The following is a 22,433-nucleotide window of genomic DNA, read 5'->3' on the forward strand; positions in this document are numbered from 1 at the left end:
AATTCATACTAAGGGTTAAAGATTTTAAACACAAAAATTCTTTGAAGTTCTCAGTGCTAAAAATATTGAAATTCTACAGAATAAGGCCTTTAAATTAACGAGAATAAAACAATATCAAAATAAGCATTTATGACAGAAAAAGTTCAAAAAATACATTTTTACAGAGTGTTTGAAAATATGCAAAAAGAAAGACATTTATGGCATTTTGCTTGAAGTTACGGGCTCTACTTATGACATAATTTGAGGTGAAATTTTCAAATTACATATAATTCCTCTCTTTCCTAAGGAGCAGAAGGGAGGTAAACGAGCTGATTTTCTTTATTCTTTCTTATCTATTCATCTTTCTATCCAAAGCAAATCTACCCGCTTTATTTTAGACTGATGGTCTTCCTCTGTTTCCATCACACAGCTCAAATGCCAACTTAAAATCTTCCCACTTACCTCCCGTAGATTTATCATTCCTATAGCATAGCTGCCAAGTCTCCCGAATTTTTCGGGAATCTCCCGAATTTTAGCTTCATCGCTCGACCTCCCGAAAAGTTCTTAAATCTCCCGAATTTTTACGAAAATCACAAAAATCCCTAATTGTCCCTATACATTTCCTACTTCATTAAAAAAAATCCCCGCTTATGAAAACAATCCCTAAGAAATTTCTTGTGGGACATGAAGCCTCTTTTTTTCCCTTTCGAAATGACGTCACACGTCGTAAATGGGGAAATTCCCTTTTTAAGGAAGTTTTACAAACCCCTTTGATGGTAACAAGAAAGTTGTTCGTCTTATCCTGCAGGGAAATGGTTTAGCAGCCAATAGTCCTGGATAATAATTGAAGATTATAGTGACGCGCATATGGTCAAAATTTCTTTTGTTGAAGTTACGTACGTGCGGTATAACAAAGCATGAATACTGATCAGCAAAAACATATTTAATCAATTTTAAAGATACTTATTCCGATGAATTTCCTTTCATCAAACGTTCCAGAAGAGGGCCGACTTTTCCTTTGTGTTACGGACATAAACATCGGTCATGGAAAGACTGACATCATCACTCATGTGAAATGAAAAAAAAACCATCAAGCAAGTGTCACAAAAAGTCAGTGTTCTTCAAAAAATTGACGGTGTTTTTCTTCATCTTCCGATGATTTTGGGGTCATTCGCGCAGAATGTTTGTTCACATCGTTTCTGATTGAACACAATATTTATTTTTACATCATTGAAGTTTTGGCCTCAAATTTCACTTGTTTTTTGCGTACGAATTTTATTCTCAAGGGTTTTACTTCCATGTGAGTAAAATCCCTATTTTAATTTGACTTCAGTTTTTGAGTAGGGATTTTATTCCCTACGCTTTAACTTTTATGTTTGGAAAATCCCTATTTTATTTGTAAAAATCCCTATTTTATTTGTAAAAATCCCTATTGTATTTATTAGGGAGTGGTTTTAGCATAAAATACGGGTTTGCGCGAAAATCTCCCGAATTTTCATTTTCAAAAGTTGGCAGCTATGCTATAGTTCGTAGATATATCCCTACTTTTCAAAATTACCCACGGCTATGTTAACTTTGACATTACCCAGATTCTAACCAAATCTTCACATTTTTCCAATAGATTCAATCACTCCCAAAAATTGAAACCCTTTCTTGCATCCACAGATTGCTTCAAATATAGTTTTTTCCCCTGTACAATTATTGATTGGAACAACCTCCCATCAAATTCTGTAGACAGTATTATTCAGTCACAGTTCAGTACAGGGCCGCAACTAGGGGGGAGCAGGCGGGTCTCGTGCCCCGGGCGCTGGACCAGAGGGGGCGCAAATTTTATTCTCAAACCTCTCCAACATTACAAGGGGGTGCCAAAATGCACACTTGTTCCGGGTGACCAAGCATCTAGTTGCTGCCCTGGTTCAGTATACAGTACTTCAATCTCTGATTTTGTATGTAGCATCAATCGCCTATGTCAGATCCCATCACCGCACCCTCTTGTATAGGCCTCGGCCAAACAATATTGTATAAATAAATATATAAATAAATCTTTTCTATGTGGTTCATTTAGGTAAATATTCCATAGTAAGAATGTGACAACAAAGGCTTTCACGATTTGCACAAAATGTGTCTAATTGAAAAAAAAATTTATGACGAGACAGTGTAAATGAGATGTGATGAAAGTTGGGATATAACTGTATGAATAATTTTACTCTATCAAGACTACTGTATTTCAAAAGAACAAGTGCCTCTTTATTTAAAAATTTATTATGCTCATTGACAACAGTAAATCCAAAGTAAAAGAATAATAGCTTCAAATGCATGGGGTTGTTTCATTCTCATGTATGGTAGAGTCCTTGTAAACTTATGCTGTGGAACCTCTTGATAATAAACACCCATGGGACCAAAAACATTTGTCCACTTACAAGTGTCCATTAACGAGTTTATTAGGTAAAGAAATACATTGAAACCTGGTTTCAGAAAATCAAAAAATTGTCTTATCAGGAAGGTGTTCATTACTGTGGAATGTTTGTGATGGGGATTTCATTTTATTTAAAAAAAAGTTCTGTATATGTGTGTATAATATATACAGGGTGAAACACCTCAAATAATTCATGAACTGTTTGTTATAGAAACATACTTTTAATTAAAAACTATTCAAATAATATACCCATTCAGAGTTGTGGCCAAAAATTTATTTCATAGGGGGCCAACTAGCATTTTGAGGGGGAACCATAGTGATAGAACAACAGACTTAACCATGTTATTCCCTATATATCAGCCATTTCCCAACATGGGGGGGGGGGGTAGACTCCCTGGTCCCTCCTCTAACTACGGCCTTGTACCCATTCTGTATATGTCATTCATTTTACTTGGGACCATATATACACTGAACACTGAAATGCGAAATTTAATTTTTAGGTCCCCGATTTTTAAACTTTAAATTAAAAAGTTGTAGCTCTTTTTCTAGTGAGCTAAAAAAAGAGAGAAATTCATGTTTCTAAGTGCAATATTAGCTGAGATATAGAAGTTTAGAAATCACTGAAAATGAGGGAAATGACAGCATATAATAACAGACAGGCTTGTTCTATGCTTTATGTACTGTTCCTCATTTTCAGCTATTTTTGAATTCAAATATATCGACCAACATTGCGCTTACAACTATAGAGTTTTTATTGTTGGGCTCAGAAGACACAAAGTAAAAGCTTTATATATGTGGAAGTCAGAGGACAGGGGAACCATATAAAAAATTGAATTTTGTATCTCAGTGCATATACAGCTGTTAGTAAAATGACATTATGACATCAAAAATAGGTACATTATTTGGATACTTTTTCTAATTAAAAGTATGTTTCTATAGCCAACAATTCACGAGAGGCTTATATGTATGTAGGCCTGTATCATGCACATATTAATTAAAAGGTATTAAATTCTTAGTAAAGTTTGGCAGCTGGAGTCATTCTGTATAGATAACTGTATATTTTTAGGTTTTAAGCCCTGTGGCTTAGGTCACTTGAGTTTCCTCAATAAATTTTGTGGAGAAGGGCCTAAATCCCCAATAATTCATGAATATTCAGTGCATGTCTCTCTCTCCATATGCCATTGAATCCCATATATGTGGGACATCTGCCAACCCTAGGCACAGCAATGTTTCTTTCATATCAGTGCCTCTGGCAACAGACAAAATGTCAGGTTTATTATTCAAAATGAAACTTCGCCTGGTTTTAACTTAAAGAAATTTGTAACACATTTTTAAGACAAATGAATTAAATAGATAAAACTTAAATGACTAAATTCATTTGTCTTAAAAATGTGTTAAAAATTTCTTTGAATATCAGGTTTAGTTCTCAACTCTGTTTTCTTTAAGAAATTTTGAAGAAAATTTATTTACAATATTATTTATTTATGTGTGTTTTATTATTTTATTGTGTTTTAAAATAAAAAAATTTTCCAGGCACAAAATCTTAATGACTCAATAACTACATATGGAAAACTATTGAACTCAAATCACAAATTGTATACAATGAGAGGAGAAAGGAAACCTGATAGGTGATTCTATATTTGTACTTTTATATTTTGCAGCATGTAGTGTATTCATTTTTACCCAAATAAATTTTTATTTCTCTCTGTCATACATCTATTTAAATTACTCTTCACTCGCTTGGTATTGTTCATTTGATATTTTTCCCAACATTACCATACTTTCTACACAGCATCTGTTAAGAAACTTCAGTAATCTAATTATTTCATTTTATTTATATTCTATCATTCAAGCTATGCTGTGAATTATGTACAGAATTTGAGAAATAAAAATATTTTATTTGAGGGATATTCCAGAAGCATGGGTGGAGATATGTGGGGGGACCGCAATGCCCCCAGCATCAGAGGTAAAGCCGACTGATCTAATGAATTTGCGTATATATGAATTGACATCATAATCATCATGCCCCAGACTTTCAAGTCCATCTCTGCCTATGTCCAGAAGAAAGTTTTGTCTTTTGCTTTTCCTGGGCAATCTTCTGGCTATTTTTTATGTAGTCACCACAGAAATTGATGCATGTGTACCATGTTTTACCATGCAATCAACTTGAAAAGACCTTCCTTGCACAAATCTATACCCTGTGACTTGAAAAAACTCTTGACAGCCTATTGGACTTCTGCATTGCTTCAGCAGTGGTGTCCAGATAATGCTGACAAATGACATAACTATTTGATGGAACATTATATGTCACTGTATATGGCTATGGATATCTGTCACACACTACCCATGTGCCCAACTGTACAGCACACTGGCATGCACTTCATTCTTTTAACTCATTTCCAGCGCACCTCTTACCACCATGTTGCTTCTAACTTGGCTCAGCATGGGTACGTTTGTCTGCTGCTTATCTTTCTTTTCCAGCATTCTGTGCATGTGCCCCCTTTACCTCTACTTTCAATCCTTCTGGCATGTGTTCAGGACAATTTGAAAATGTGTATCCTTTGCTTTCAGCTAATCTCTATGTAAAACTTACTTTTGAAACATCCGTCATATATCTTCATTTTATACTGCCCACCTTATTTAGGATGAAGGATAACATTTAATTCATGATTCAAAATATTGCTCTTGTTCTTTTGCAAGTTGCAAAAACCTCTTACACAACATGTTTGCAAAATGAACAACTGTTTTGAATGGGAAAATTTGTTTGACATTTTCGTTCTATTCACTTGTAAAATAATAAACTTAGCTCAATAAATTCTATTAACCAAAAACTTCTCCATGCTTCCTAGAATAATATCAACAGTATTAACCCTCTGAAGTATATGATCTTGACAGGTCCAAAAAAATTAAATTTTTATAACTGTGTTGTCGGCATGATCTTAACCTCTCATGATAACCTCGGCATGATCTCTTTAACCTCTTCAAACCCGAGCCAAAACTAACCATTAAAAAGGTAAAAAAAGTTCAATTGATTTGTGTTCAATGTATATCAAAATGCACTTTAATAAGAAAAAAAATTCGAAAAAATTGATTAATTAATTTGGGTTTATACCTTTACTAGGACCATTTGGGTCAGATACCCTTATATCCGTACCTCAAGTCTTAATTTGGAAAAAGTATCATTAACTCTTTAATGTCCAGGTAGAAAACCTGGGAGGTTCGTGAAAATACCAAGTTTTTTGTGTTCGAAGTGGACTCGTCCAAATTTCGGCCTCTTTCCCTGTCCCCACTCTTTCTCCATGAGTTTCTATTCATGCTACCCTTTGCATTGACGTTCACCCTTTCATTTCAATGGATTTTCGAGAGATAATTTGTTTATATATATATATACTGAAAACACACCCCTTTCCTCACAGTATTATCTCTTTGTAAAATGCATTGAGTACCCTTATCTTTCTGACTGGTATACATGTGTGTGAGTGTAAGGAGGTGTGATCCATACAGGTCTATTGTGTGAGAGGGTCTACCGTGTCAGTAAGGAAGACAGTAACTTTACTAGGATATAATCAGTCCATTCTCAAGGAGCATTCTAGTACATCAGCTTTCAAAATCCCATTGATAGGGCGTTGCAGTTGTCTTTTCCGTTCCTGCCTCTGACAAGAGCTTTCACCTTCTTCCCCGTTGGTGACAAAAGCCCACCAAAACATACCCATACCCCCTAGCTGGGCCGACTTGAGGCGGTTACGGGCATTGACCTACTCGGCCGACTTCGGCCGATCTGGTCATTATAGAGTTAAAGCCATTAAAAACTCAAGTACAAATAAGTGTACTTCTGCAGCGACAGATTTAAGTGGCACAGTAGAAACCACTAAACCCCTTTAAAATGCCATATCTTTTTTAATTAAGTAAGCTTTTTTCCAATTTTCAGCAGGTGCGAACTAAGGGGTATAGGAAAAAGTGTTTCCCATTGAGAAATCAACTTTTCAAAATATCTGGACTTGTGAATGCTAAAAATAAGAGGCTTTTAAGGAGGTGAGATATCTCACCAATACCACTTAAAGGGTTAAGATGTGAGCTATCTACATTTCACATCCACTTTAGTATGTGTTTTAGCAGATATTGGTTCAAGTGTTTGTGCAGTTCACATTCTGTCATTACAGATGGCCTGCAAACACAGAACAAAATTATCATTATTGACCCTTTTCATCAGTGAAACCATCACAAAAATGGTCTTTTATATATATGTGAGATTTTCCTCTCTTTTTTTTTTTTTTTTTTTTGTATGAGTATATGGCATATGTAAGGGAAAAAACAGTCCTATTACTGAGAGTATTGTTTTTCTAAAAAAAATTATAAAGTGAAAGTGTGGCTCTTCAATTTAGATTCAGGTCACATTTTTTAGGAAATTAATGCATGAAGGGAGATGATCTCGTTAAAGATATGGAAATAAGTGTAAATAAATAAGAAATTTTTATGAAAATGATACATGGATGATGATACAAACTTTTAGAAAAAAAGCTCTCTTTTTCTAATTGCATAAAAAATGGTGAGGTAAAAATTCCCAAGAGAAATAAACAAAAAATATTGTCCTATTGAATGGAAACAATGGAATACAAAATTAGGGGGGGGGCTAAATTACCCTTCATAGTATTTTGCACTATCTGTATTCAATCTATATTTCAATTTATGGTGCAGCAAACAAGACCACTTCAATGAATTTTCAAATAAAAACCCTTTGTATGCAGTACTATTCACTCTACTAATAAGTATGTAGTGCTACAGTTTATCTAATGTGCATAGCAGTACTATTTTTTTCTCCATCAAACTCTGAAACTTAAGCATGTCAAGCATTATTTAGCAACTATCAAAACCAGACTTTTCAAAAATATTGATGAAAGTAAAACCAACATTGTTCAACACTTGGACAATGCAATGTGCAAAAAAATATAATATTCTTTTTCACGATATACAGTGTACAGCAATTAATATGATCACATCAGGATGGGGCTTCTGATAACAATAACTGATTGGTAACTATATCCAACATAAACTTGAAGCTATCCAAAATAAACCTAGTCTCTTTCAACCTCACCTCAGGATGTGCAAAAGTTAAACTTCGGATGAACAAAAATTCATAATACAGTCAACGCATGATACAACAACCTCATTTGTCCCATCAAAAACAGATGTTATATTGGGAGAGTCATTATATCAGATGGAAACATATATGATAGTCATTATATGGGACTTATCCTGCCGGTTGTTGTAATGGAATGATCACTATAACGTGGGATCGTTATAACGACCATTGATTATATAAACCAAAATGAGAAGGTGTTATGGTATAGGTCCATTCTGTACTTTGTGGATTATTCAAATGCTAATATTATCTGTGATTCTAGTGAGCAGCGTCTACTGTATATATTGTTTGAGATATTGTATTACAACTTTTTTTTCTACATTCATAATTTGTTATTTTTGTTTTATAGCTGTTATGTGATTGGCATATTAAAAGTTGGTTTGAAAAATCTGTTTTTGACTGATGGAGATACTCCTATCAAATCACCAAGGACTGTAATCTGTGTGTTAGATTTCTTTGTTTGCGAACCTTTGCAGAGACAAGGATTTGGGCGCCAGCTGTATGAAAGCATGCTGATGGTAATGCATTTTATGAACAGATTTCTATCATTTTGATGATTAAGAGTTTCAAAATTTAGAAATCATTTGTGATATGAGTTTTTATGTGTTGTTGCTTCGTTGCATCACTGTACATGATACAATGTATTCATGTATTTGCACATCGATATATATATTGAAAACAGCTTTATCGGAAATCAAGATGCTAACAACAAAATTTCTCAATTGGAAACATATGGTTAATTAACCACTTTATGTACAAGCTTTTGGCAAAAAAAAATTGGTTTGCAAGTGATACTATATAATATTATAAAAAAGACGTTATTTTATAAACATAAAAAATTTCAAATTTATTCAATGATTAGTTTAAAAGTTATAATTTTTTTACTAAACATCTGCAAAAACTGGCGATTCCATGTAAATCTCTTCCAACCTACGAGATGTGGTTCATTTATATTTATATCTCCTCTAGGGGAGTCTGTAAAAAAATTTGTCCTCAGGACCCATCAGAGATTTCAGTCTAGAAGTCCTGGTTCCAGAATGGGAGGCCCTATTGATCCAGAGACTTTTAATTTCTATCTTCAAGAAATTATTGCTTCTCCAACTCATTTTCAAATAAAACAATAATTTTTTCTGTAGAAGAATAAACTAATTTTTTCAGAACTGTGGTGAAAAATGTTTTCATGCTATTTCTTATAACTATGAAATAGCTGAAGAGATGACATTTTGTGTTATTCAAATATATATCATCAAAACTTGTAGCCTATAATGATTTTAATGAGACTTTTATAAGATTAAAAGGCCTTTCCTTTAGTGAGATTCTTATCCCTTTTTTACAATAAAAATTTATACTTTCCTTTTAATCACATGCTTTCTTCATAATTTAAAAAAAATTTCAATTGCTTTTTCTTTTCTTTTTCAATTTCTGAAAATTATGAATATTTCAAACTCATAATAATTAGACAAGATCAGTATTTAAAAAAAAAGTGAAATTTCAACATTCCAAAGAAACTGGTTTATTTAAAAAATGAACCAAGATTAAAGACTGAAAATGATTGGCTTAGTCCTTGTAGTGTTAAGTGGTTATTATTAGAGCATGTTCCAAGTTAAAACAAAATTGAAAGGTAAATTAAGTATTACACTATATAGGGTATTTTATTTTTCATTTAAACTTTATTTAGTCTAAGACAGTGGTTCTCAAACTTTTGTTACCCGCGGCTCCCTTGCCCAATTTATGTTTCATTCACAGCTCTCCAGAATAGTTTAGTAGATATATTTTCACTTATAAAAAAACCACTTCAAATCATAAATAGGCACATACCTTGGATGACCAGTTGTCTCCAATTTCATGTATGTTTGTATACTTCTTTAGTGAAATAAATAATAATGATGATAAATTAATATCTCTAGGTTGCGCATTGCCCCTAACCTCTTGGTGATACCTCTAGCAGCCGCGACACACACTTTGAAAAATGCTGGTCTAAGAGATCTTCATAGAAGTTGGTTAGGCTTATATCAATGTGCAGCATTTTTCCTAAAAAAGTTTTTTTTTGTTCTGTGATTTTTTTGGTGTATTTTATTTTCCTGGAAGTTATTAGTTGTATAAAATTGCATTAGATCAATATTGTCATTTTGCAATTCTTTTTCTCATTTTAGTTTGTGGTTTGTAAATTTAGTCCATATATAGTTAAATAAGTTTCTCATCATAAATCTTATGAATGACAAAGTAGTTTCAGTTATCTTTTGCTTGACTTTTAGGATTTAACATTGACTCCTAAAGAATTGGCTGTTGATCGTCCATCAGAGATGTTTCTGGAATTTATAAAGAGGTGTTACAACTTGGTGAATTTCATAAAACAGCCAAACAACTATGTGATTTACAGGGAATTTTTTGATAGCAGTAAGATTTTGCTTAGTTAAAACTTATTTTATATCTTTATTTCAGTAATTGTAAAAAGATTGTTGACAAGCATTTTGACACAAATACATTAACTTATATAGCTTTGAAAAAAATAGAATTTTATGCTTGACAAATTTTATTGTGCAAAACTAAAGGTTAAGTGAGAAAATTTAATCAAAATTTTAGTTGATCAAAATTTTTTCTATGGTAGAAAACATTGTTCATACATATAATGAGATCATGATGAAGTCGAGAGCCTGTGAAAGCACATGCAAAATTAAGCAACCAGTTGGAAACAGTACATTCATTTGTTTTTGTACTACAAGTGTAATTGACAAAGTGTGAAATGTTTTTGGGGCATTTATTTGTTGAGCATAGAAATCTCAGCAATGATGAGGGATAGAGAGATGACACAGTACAGTTTCAGTCAGATGTCTCTTGGGACTCCAAAATTGTACAATAACTCTATTTCTAAACTCTGGAGACAATTTAGTGACACAAGAAATGTTTATCGTTAGTCAACTATGGCATCTAAATGAGCATACATATCAACTGTGGTATCTACTAAAAGAGCTTAATAGTATGTAGAAACAATCAAGCAACAGCTAAACCTTATGGAAGTCAGTGGAATGCCTGAAGTCATAGTGTGTTATAAGGCTGAACAAAAAAGAGCTCCATATAAGGTAGTGAATGGTTTGTGTTTCTCTCACTTTTACTTTCAGAGGAGTGTGTTTGAAGATGCAGCTATGCCCGTATAATATAGAGCCAAATTGACTAGGCACCGATTCCGTGTGCTGGTGCATTTCTCTATAATTTGATTGGTGATTCTTGATGAATTTTTATGTAGACAGAATCACACAGAGCAACCTATCGAATGTGCTTAAAAAGCAAAGTTTGCATCATGGTGGTCTGTTGATATGGGGTTTGGGTTATCCCTAATGGTTGCACAGCTCTCCAAATTTTTAAGAGGTTCAGTAAAAGGCAGAAAGTACAGAATATATAGACCCACTTCTTGAACCTAATGTTTGTTTTTTGGGCAAAACTGTTAAACTAAATTTCCAGCTAATTGTCAACATTTGACCATATCAAGTTCTTATGATGATAAATATCTTGAACTGGAAGATATCTTACTATTGAATTGGCCATTATATTCAGTTATCCTTCTGATTTTGCACTCTAGCGTAATTAAATAGCTGCATCTTTAAGATTGCCTGGTTATTGCAAGAAATTAAATGTCTGATATGTCATCATGTGTCTTTCACATGTGTCACAAAGAAAAATAACTGTTTCAGTGACTCACTTCCAAACTGAAAAATGTTCAGTGAGCAGAAAAAAAGCATATAGTTTTGGACATTGGCACAGTTATTTTCATGAAAACGTCAATCGTGTATAATAAAATAAAATTTTTTGTACTGTAAAAGGCTGTGATGAAGAACTTAGCTTATGTTTACATGCGTCAGCAATGTAAACAAAATTGTAATACACATCCATACTTCACCCAGGCTTGTCAAATGCCTCTTGAGTTGTTCGAGCTCAACATTGCCTACAGGGTGATACTTTAATTTCCTTGGTGGCAGATTACTGGCAAACCGTGGATCCTAGAGGCATGCAATTAGAAAAAATTATCCAATAATTATTAAAAATTATCCGAATAACATGTAGATTTCAGATACATCATTTATATTGCAATGAGTTGTACAGTTATGAAAATAAAAAAGTAAACATTTTATTTGGTGACCCCCTGTCCTAAAAACCCAATTAGGAGTTGTTGCCCATCTCTCCTGCAGTTAATAAAAAAAATTCGTGTTTTTAAGTGCTATATTTGTTGGGATATTAGAATAAAAAAAATCGCTGAAAATGAGGGAAAGAATAGCATAAACTATCAGAAAAGTACATTATGCTGTTCTTTCCCACCTTTTCAGTGGGAAACTCAAATATCTCAGCAAATATTTTGCTTAGAAACATGGATTTTTTGTTGTTGTTCTCAGAAGAGACATGGCAAAAACCTTCTAGTTGGGTTTTTTAGCACAGGTTGACTAAATAAAAAGTTACTTTTTATCTATATATATAAAATAACATGTCCTGACTGATTCATCATCACAGAGCCGAAACTGCTGAAACTATGAATATCAAATTTAGTCAATAGTTTTGTTTTATGCCATAAAGACTCACTAAGAAAGGGTTTTTTTTAATTCAACCCCTAAGGGTTTCATAAGTGGGGTTCAAAGGTAACATAGAGAAATCACACCTAGCCAAAACCACTGAAGCTATAGTCCTGAAATTTGGTCAGAACTTTTATTTCATAACGTGAAGACCAACTAAGAAGGGATTGTTTGAAGTTTGACCCATAAGGGGTTCCAAAGGTAACATAGAGAAATGCCAAGCTGAAACTGCTATATATCTATACTCATGAAATTTGGTCAGAAGTTTTATTTTGTGAAGTAAAGACTAAAGAAAGGGTTTTTTGAAGACACCTTAGGGTTGAACCCTGCATCGGGTTTAGAGGCCTGCATTTTTGTTGTCATTTACTTTGGAATTTTGTGCTCTATGCATTTGTGCCCAATTTTTGTAATTCTGGTTGTACTTTGCTCTCATATATTACAGCATTTGAAGAAAATTTGAAAATCTTCAAATTCACAGCCTCATATCTTTTGAGTTTTCAAGATACAGACTTGGAATTTAAAAAGAGTTCTATCTCATGCACTCCTTTTTAAAAAACACACTTGGTTCACTTGGATTGGATAATTAGTCTCTGAAATCTGATCCTGTTTGTTGACACCTGTCAAATCCAGAAAGGTGAAAATTGTGATGTATCATACAGTACAATTCTCAGGTTTTATTTTTGTATACCAATTGATAGTAAACAAAATGAGAAAATATGAAAAAAAATTTTTGCCGCAAGTTCAGGGCTCCCACTCGTCCTACTTTTCCTACTTTTTGGTAAAATGTCCTACTTTTAGAGTGAAATAGATAGCTTTTTCTCAGCCCGAGATATCAAGGAAACAGTTATTTTCCGGATGTTTTGCTGAGGTGAACTCGGAAAGAAAAGTCATCATGTCTCTGCCAGGACTCGAACCCAAGCCCTCTTGCATGCCGGGCAAGAGGCTAATGCCTCTACTTCAGCGTCTCACGCCACAGTGCATGAAATAAGGAAGGCAGGGTCATGTCTCCAGTCCTGTAGATGGTAGCATGCTTGCCCGGTATGCAAGAGGGCTTGGTTTTGAGTCCCGGTGGAGACATGATGACTTTTCTTTCCGAGTTCACCTCAGCAAAATATCCAGAAAATAACTGTTTCCTAGTCTTACTTTCTCGGTTGTGTCCTACTTTTTGAAATCCTATCAACAAAATTCATGTAATTGGTTTTAATTGAGCAGGGAATCATCGATATATTGCCAAATATTAGAAATGTAATAGATTGCAATTAATGATTCTGTCAAAGCAGAAATTGTATCATTTTCAAAGTTATTTGGGGGAGGGCGTATGTGGACCATTTAGTTTATTAATTTTTTATTTGCTTATTCTGAGGTTTTCAACAAGTAGAGTAGTCATTAAATACTTCTGTCTGGATGGAAAAAATAATTTTATATTTACTAATTCATGGTCTTGGACCATAACTAGCATATCATTCAAAATTATAGTCCACATTTGTTGTATAGGTGGAACAATAGTGCATTACAAAGCAGTTGGATACATAGGCTTATACTAGGTTTGGTGATTCTGATGCTATCCAATAGCATTCAATTGTCTTTTATATTTTTATTTAAAGGGATTTGTTTACATTACACTGTTCAATTCCAGTGCAATCATTTTTGACAAATTAAGCACTTTCATTTATACAAATACAAATACAAATACAACGCCACAACAGGCAAACTGCCCAACGAGGTGGCTGACTTAAGAACATCATGGATCCCCGAGCCCCTACCTACTACTGCTACACCACACATGCACCCCCCCCCCCCCCCCGCGGAACCCCCCAACGAATCTAAATGCGGGAATGTGCGTGTACGTGTAGTGCAACCTGACGTATAGTTTGTTTCTGTGTAATGCTTGTTATGTGTAGTGCTGCCCCCAGTTTTACTAACTATGAGTGAAGTGTTATGGTTGAATGATTTACCGTTGTAGGACTGTTGCTCTCTGTGGCGAGACTTTTTAACGGGGAGATCGGCTCGCATTTGCGCCTTGAAGTTGGGAACCACAGAAAACCAACTTCAGCCGACCACAAGCTCTTTGCTGAGCATTGTAAATATTGTTTATGCCTCTTCATGCCTTAAAGGATGGACAGTGCAGTAAAACCATCCAGTTCACCTTGGCCTATTTACAGCAGATGTTGTAATTTACACATTTTGCACTCTGCTTTTCAAAGTGGTCTAGAAGGAGCATCATTATTAAAAAATGCACATGTCTTCATAATTTGCTGTGCTTTGTTGGAGAGAGTTGGCAGACTGGACTGTGGAAGAGTCCAAAAAGGAGTGTAATTTATATTTTGAAGAGAGATGGAAAAGAATTATCTGTGGTTGCTAGTACACTGTTTTGGCCAAAAATTGTTTTTGTAACCAAGTCATTTCTGCCATTTTTCTTTGGCTCGAGTCAATCTCACAGGATACTCAAATAGTGCTATAAAAAAAATTAAATTTTTATTATTCTATGATTATGTGGTCTAATGGGGTTACCTTCCCCCTTCCTACTTTCTACTTCTGCTCTTTTCTACTTTTTCTAATTTTTTGAGTGGGAGCCCTGCACAAGTTGTTTACTCCTGTTAAATTTACAATTTCAAGTTAATCAATATTGATCAAACCTTCAGAAACAATTTAAAGTTGAAAACTTTTGCATTATAAACTTTGATCTCAAATTAAAAAAAAATATATGGTTTGTAATTGAATTGAATTCTCTCACCATAATTTTGGATTAGCTCATTCATGTCCATACAACATCTTTATTGGTCAGCTGGCCTTGCAGATCACTTGTTTTGTTGATCTTCTCAATTTTTCACGAATCATTGATTCATCAGATGACAGTCTCAAACATTCCAGGAAGCAAGGATGGCGGAGAGAAGACCATCACATTGATTTTACTAGGTAGAGGTTAGTCTCAATAAAGGAAGGTAGGTGGGAAGAAGACCATACACATCATAGCTTTCATCATGAAATAGGTAGCTCATACATGACAATCGACCATGTGGTGAGAGTGAGTCCCACGATCATTGGATTTGGTAATTCATTGGATTATTTAGTGGAACAAGTCCCCCAAATAACACTTTGTCCATTCATCTCGAACAGTGTTCCCCAAAGTGGGAAATATGGCCCACTGGTAAGCGATGGAATGGTCTTGGGGGGAGGGCAATAGAAGCTACGGATATAACGTAGGATCCTATGAGATTAATTGTGTTAGAGGATGATGAAGGAGAAAAAATTTGAAGATGGGACTAAAAGTTTGGGAAACTATGATCTAGATAAAAGAACCACCACAAGCACCAACATTGGTCAACTGACCACTGCAAAATAATGAATTCGAAAAGAACATCTGCAAGAGGCTTAAATTGTTAAATTACTAAAACCCTAGTGACTGACTAACTTCAAGGCACTAAAGATCATGTTATTTAATGAAGATAAGCGAGAGAAATTCAATCACAAGCCATTTTAAACAATCTCAAACAAGGAAGTTTTTGGAGCAAGTCATCTATGGAATTACTCCGTCTCTCTGAACGAATTAACTTGCATCATAGTCAAACAAAGAAAACTGTGTATTACAGTAATAATTTTTATTTTTTAGAAATATACAATATTTTTATAAAGAGTTATTTGGAAAGAACATGTTGACACAAATTGTGCACATTATTGTTTTTAGATATTTTGAATGTTCTTGTATATAATCTTTTTTTAAATGTATTACTGAGTAGTGCTTTATATCACTTTTTTTTTAGCCATCCCAGACAAAATATATGTTCACAAAATGGTGAGTGAAATTGAGAATATCTTAATTGAATTTTGAATTTTTTTTGAAGAATTTAAATATTTTGTGTGTGCGTGTGTGTGTGTGAGAGAGAGAGAGAGAGAGAGTGAGCGAGTGAGTAATATATATCATGTAAAATTCTGAATATTGGTAAATCCTAGGGGTACTTATGTTATAACAGCAAGGTCATTAGATTAAAAAAAATGTCTTTATTTTAGGCTTTTATACTAGTAAAGTGTCAGAATTTATTTATTACGTACAGTTAAATAACTACTTATTAATTTTGAATCATAAATGACATATTATACAAAATCCTTGCTTTACGTGATTCTACTATAACATTATTTCAAAAAATTAACCCTTTCAGCGGCAATCCTGAGATATCTTCTTAAACTTGATCTGCTTTAATTATCTCATGAAACTCGATCTGATTTATTTCAGCCACCCCAAAATATCTTGGCTTCTAAAAACCTGTTGAAGTTGTTTTTACTGTGAAACATGTTTTCCTTCTTCCCCTCTAATCAGTCAACTACCACTGGGTAGAGTCAGCTTTTGCTTAAGGTAGATAGAGAAGGAGTGAGAACAAGAGAGACTGTGTTTTTCTCCCTTTCTTTTAGCACAGTAAAGAAATATACGCTCAGCGAAAGAAATACAGAATTTTTTTAAAGTATTTTTCTCTTCCTAGAATTTATATACATATATAACATATACATAGTGAGGAAAATGAAAGCGATGGGCGGAGTCAATATCCTTGTTTTCTTGTTGGGGAGAAAGCAGTTATCAGCTTGCAATCTGAAAAAAAATTCTTGAAAATAGGTGGCAATTTGTAGGTTTCACAATTTCCAATGTGTCACTTATACTGCGGATCAGGAAAATTTTAAAAACCACTTAAAGGGTTCATTTTAAGAAATCGCAAACTGAAATTTGCTCAGGATTTAATTTTCAAGTTCATTTTTAGAATTAAAATCAAAGATAAGACAGAATCATAGACACTCTTGAAAGTCTTGGGAGGGGGCATGACGATGATGAATGAAACACTCGATCCAACTAACTACAGTTCACTTATAAACATCTTTTAGTAAAGCATTGGCAGTTTAATTAAAGGGAAACAGTTCTGATGAGACTAGAATTGTCATATTTGCAAGGGATGTTTCAAAATTGTTTTGCTTTGCTACCAAAGTTCTATAAAGGGTAGAAGAATGCTGCTCGCCAGTAGAAAATTTCAACTGCTTCATTAAAAAAGTTATATTAGTCTATCCTATATATATATATATATATATATACTCTTCAGGAGATAAAAACACACTCACCTGAACCAGTTTGTTCATCATTCAATCGAGGACAGTCAGAAGTAAACGTTAATAATAAAATTCATTTGCATAGCATGAACTCATGAGATTTATTTAAAAGTTTGAATAATTATTTGATTCACAAAAACTTATTTTGCTGCTGAGAGTCAAGTTCATTTTTTATTCTTCTGAAGAAAACCCCTATTCCTATCTTACGTATGTTATATTAAACTAGCTTCACTCAATTGTCTTACATAATTATTTTATGGAACCAATTAAGTAAAGCAAGTAAAGCAAAAACTTTTTTTTTCAATTGGTTAGCAGAGTATAGATGGGGAATATCATGCTGATGAGGAGAATTACAAAGAGAAGATATTTTCTGATGGACCTTCAAGGTTAATATTTTGTAATAGCAGTGAGTTTTTTTAAATAATTTATTTAGAATTTTAAAAAAATTCATCATTTGCAAACTAGTTGCTTTTACACTGTAATATGTTAGATGTGGAAAAAGAGTAATTGTTTTAAATTTATAAAAATGGAAATTATCATGATTATTATGGCATTATCATTTTCATAATTTTAATGACCATCATAAGATTTGTTTTGAGCATCTTCATAAGAGATGGTCATTAAAGGCACATCAATCACTCATTTCTTTAGTCATTGATATGTTCCAACTTTTTTTTAAAGATTTTGTTCAATAAAAATAACTTAATTATATTTCTGTTTGTTTGTATACTTTGAAAATGGAGAGCAGAAATTGTGATTGAAAATCAAATTGAAAAGTTGTGTAAATTGATGAGAGCTCCAAAATTTTTGTGACATCAGTTAATTTAGAATTCACATAATTTTCATGGCATTTAATGTTTCAGTTATTAAGATATTTTATCTCATTTATATGATGAAATCATTTATTTTGATTAAATATTTTGATTTATTAATTCAATTAATAACTGAATTATTTATGTATTTTATTATATATATTTTTAGAATTTCCAAAGTTGGAATTTGAAAAATAACCTCATGAAATGAGGGCATCAGGAGAGAATATCTTCAGATATTTTTTCATTTACGCATATCCATTCTCGAGCTCAAGTATGAACAGCTGTCATTTTTGAAATTTTCTGTGGAAAGACTGTAAAATGGTATTGGAAATAGTTGTTTTGTTACTTTCTCAATCAAAGAATGTTATCTATGCCCGGTGTGTTAACATTTTTAGTTTTTATTTTCTTAGGTTTTATGCACAACACTTGACTTGAAGCTATGAGCTTCATTGTACTTAAATGTCATGTGACTGATCACATTAAACATTAAGAGTAAAAACTCTCTCAAAAGTGTAATCAAATCTACTTTCTTCATTCAGTAAATGAAAAAAAAAAATTTCTTCCCTTAAAAACAGTAATTTGTGTGTTCAGTGGTTAATTATATCATAATATCCATTGCAAACTATTACATTGCAGTGTTCTAAATTGTACTAATATATATTAAGAGTATGTTAAATACATCACCCTCCTCAGGGGTTTGGAAAAAAAAGAATGGCAACACATAGCCTATATATACAATGATGTCTTGCAATTTGACAATATTCTATTGAACAACTAATGTTGATTTGCAAAACTGCTGGATTGTGGGACAATATTTTTTATAAATGCATTATCAGACTCTATAATTAGGCTGTGTGCTGGTCTGGCCCTTTCAGTAATCCAGCATTTTCAAACAGATCCTTGTGACCCTGGCCTGGAAGAGAAAAACATCTCTGCATGCAAAAGGTTATTTTTTTAGTTTGTTTTTTTATACTACTTTTTTTTAAACTACTACTTTCCAGTAGTTCAGTGATATTGATTAATCTGCACAACACTGGTCTAATATGTGGCAAATTAGTGAGAGTTTACTGTAATTAATTTTTAGATCATTCTATCTAATTAGTCTTGATGAGGGAAGAGAGTGAAATTCACCGTATTATCAACTATCATTAAGTAGACTTAATGTATTTTACTAAATTATAAAATATACAGTCGAACCCGCTTATAACGAAGTCGAAAAAAACAGTGAAACTATTCATTATATGTGAACTTTGTTATATTCGTTACCGGATTGAAAAATGATGCATTCAAACAAAATAAAACATTTTACTTGCACAACATACATTTTTCAGTAATCACATATAGTTGAATACGTCAAGAAAAGTGTTTAACCAGTGTGTGTGCTACCAGCACTGACTTATGGAGCTGAAACATTGACACTCACAAGCAAGACGATACAACTCTCAGCCACCTCGTTGGGCATTTTGCCTGGCGTGGCATTGTATTTGTATAAAGGCTGCAGACAACACAAAGGAATATGGAAAGATGTATGCTAGGCATCAGAAGGAGAGACAGAAAACTAATCACTTGGATAAGGAACCAAACAACAGATGCACTACAAGTATTCTAGATTGTTACCCCTGTGGTGTTAAACGTCCGAGAAGGCGTCCCCACACAAGATGGATCGACGAGATCAGAAAAATGGCTGAAGTGAATTGGATGTCTAAAGCATCAGGCAAAGCAAAATGGAAAAATTTAGACGAGACCCTCATTCTTCAGTGGATTGAAAATGGTTGTTGTGTTGATGATGATATCAATAAAAATGTGTGTCACAATCATTGACTTTATCTTGATACTTTTGTGGACTTTGAAAATTTTGTGTTGAAATCATTTTTGCCAAATAAGAATGCAAAATGTAATCCCTTTATCACCGGAAAAAAATTTCATCTTTTTAAACTGTTTAAAGAAAGAATAACAAAGTAACAACAAATTTTTTTGATACTTCACTTCCTTTTTTAATTTTTAGCTCTTACACACTGTATGGCTACAATCTTTGAAGCAATTAGTGTTGTTCTGCACTTTGATATTTTCAAAATTAATTTGCAAGCGATGATGAAACTAATTAACATCGCAACCAACGTTCGAATCTAGCTTGAGAATGGCAAATGTGCATTAAAAGGGGTTTATAAGTTAGATACTTGGGAATAAATAACCTCAATTCTTTTTCCTAATGAAGATTTCTGCAAAAAAAATTGGATTTAACAGAGAAAAGTAGAAAAAAAAGTAAAATAGGATTTTACTTCTTTTCTCAGTACCCAAAACAGCCCTACAATAATGCCTTCCAAGGAAATAAAGGAGTCATTATCAGTTACAGAAAGGTAAATTTACAGATAAGAAGGTTTAGATAAGATTACAAAGAAATTTTTGACAATGTCATGTTTCAAAATTGGTCAGAAATTCGTTATAGGCATACCTTGCTGAAATCGATGTTCATTATAAGCAATAAAAATAGCATTGATAAGCAATACGAAATTCATGGGACTCGGAAAAACTTTGTTATATGTAAAAATGTGTAATATCCTTGTTCATTATAAGCGAGCTCGACTGTACTAAATTACAAAGCACTCAAACTATTATAAATATACATATTAGGTATAACCTAATGAGTCTTAGATGTTGTGAAGCATTTTATTTATGTTTCGTTTCTCATTCCTTAACATGAATAGGAACGAGAAAATAATCAAATATTAATACATAGATCAAACTTTATGCTTTGTCATTTCCCATAGACATTTTTACAGTTCTATCTACTCTAGTGGTGGAGTTTTCTTCTGTATTTCTTTTTTAAAAATTTTTTTAGCTTTGGCACATATCACTGTTAGAGTTTTGATCTTCCTTGATCTTTTTTAATCGAGATAATGAGAGGCTTCTCCATCTCCGTTGCTAATTTTTTGAAAACTGTTATCTACTTCATATATTTCAGTATCTAAAAACTTATTTCTCAAAGTTTTTTACACTAATATAAAAAATGATTGTTTCAATGAATTTAAAATAAAACTGCTGAACACACAGTAATAACTTGTGCAATATTGTAATATCTTTTAATTTATTTTTTTTGCATTACCATTTAACTCTCAATTTTGTGTGGTGTGTTTTAGTGAGATATACGCAATAGAAAAAGGTGTATTTTTGTTGGTCATATATAGTGATAATCGAAATTTCTGAAATCAGGAGCTTCATTTATTATACCAAGTCAACAGAAAACTGTTATTGTAGTAATTTATCATGAAGAGTCCTCTCTCTCTCGTAAGAACTGAGGTTTTTTGCAGTTATTATGTTAATACAATTTTTACTAACAGTTGCATATAAATTTATTTATAATTATTGATACAGATTAAATTCCTGTAAATTGAGAAAAAAGACTGTTATTTGAAAATTTATTTCATGAGGTTTTTTTAAATTTTATTTAAAGATTTTTCAAAAGGATTACATTCAAATAATCATATGCAATCAAATAAAATGTTCTGTTTCAATTGTCAATAGAAATATTTTTATAAATTTATATTTTGTGTGATTTCAATCTTGTATATAATATGATTTATGTATTTGAGGGTAGCAGTTAATGTACTAATATTAATCATATTAAATTTGTTAATTAATCATATTAAAAAAACTAAGATATAAGTTCTAATAAGTTTTGAGCTTTTACCCTTCCATTGTTTCGAAATAAAAAGAAAATTTTCTAGCAATATTGATTTCTGAAGAATAAAAGTGTCACACCTTTTTTGTAATCTGGTCAGTCTATGTAGAGTAAAAAATACTTGAGATCTGCAGTTGGTGCATAAAAACCTAACAGGTCCTAGGATCACAAAAAGGAAAAATCATATCAGAGATACTTTGAGCACAAAAAACATTTTAATTACCTTGCATGTACATTTTTGACACCCATCCTTGAGAAACAGTTTTTTATATATAATAGCTTGTTTTTTTGTTAGAAATTGGATGTTTTATTTCCTCACAATTGAAAATCTTGAGGATTATTTTTTAGTTTTTTTTTCAGTGTTTCAAAAATAAAATTTTGTTTCTACACAATCAATCACACGCATAGCACTTACATTACTTTGCTACCTGAAATTGTTCATAGTGTAAAATAGTCTTACTGTTTTTGTTCCTTTTTATTTATTACTTTTTTTATGCTTATTCATATAGATTATATATATTTATTTATTTACATTTTTGACACTAACATCTATGGTGAAGATACCTGTTTATAATGTATTTGTGTTGTTTAACAAAAAGATTCTAGAAATGAAAGTAACCTTTTATACTCTGTGGCAGCTTACTTGTGTGTGTATTGTTTCGTGGCATACCACTTATGTGATTCTTAAATCTTTGTGTAAAAGAGTTTTTATTTATTTCAGCTTTAAAATTTAAATTTTAAAAATCATATATAGGAA

General features: G+C 32.6%; 1 protein-coding gene across 7 annotated transcripts in view; it reads left to right on the plus strand.

Annotated features, from left to right (window-relative positions):
- Nucleotides 1–19,391, plus strand: part of LOC149065709 (alpha-tubulin N-acetyltransferase-like) — a 66,127-nt gene extending 46,736 nt beyond the window's left edge. For 2 of the 7 annotated variants that reach the window (XM_089253817.1, XM_089253818.1), the window contains exons 3-8: nt 3,929–4,023; nt 7,885–8,053; nt 9,791–9,932; nt 15,856–15,887; nt 17,495–17,588; nt 18,164–18,305. In XM_089253817.1, the coding sequence (XP_089109943.1) occupies nt 3,929–4,023; nt 7,885–8,053; nt 9,791–9,932; nt 15,856–15,887; nt 17,495–17,588; nt 18,164–18,192 (561 nt within the window). In that variant the 3' untranslated portion in view covers nt 18,193–18,305. Of the gene's footprint in view, nt 1–3,928; nt 4,024–7,884; nt 8,054–9,790; nt 9,933–15,855; nt 15,888–17,494; nt 17,589–18,163 lie in introns of all 7 variants that reach the window. The other 5 variants (XM_089253819.1, XM_089253813.1, XM_089253816.1 and 2 more) reach the window with 5 other exon arrangements.
- Nucleotides 19,392–22,433: the final 3,042 nt, after the last annotated feature.

This window comes from Pholcus phalangioides, unplaced genomic scaffold (assembly GCF_987345545.1).
Source record: "Pholcus phalangioides strain wild (caught in Gottingen) unplaced genomic scaffold, Ppha-v1.0 ptg000039l_1, whole genome shotgun sequence".
Classification (NCBI taxonomy): domain Eukaryota; kingdom Metazoa; phylum Arthropoda; class Arachnida; order Araneae; family Pholcidae; genus Pholcus; species Pholcus phalangioides.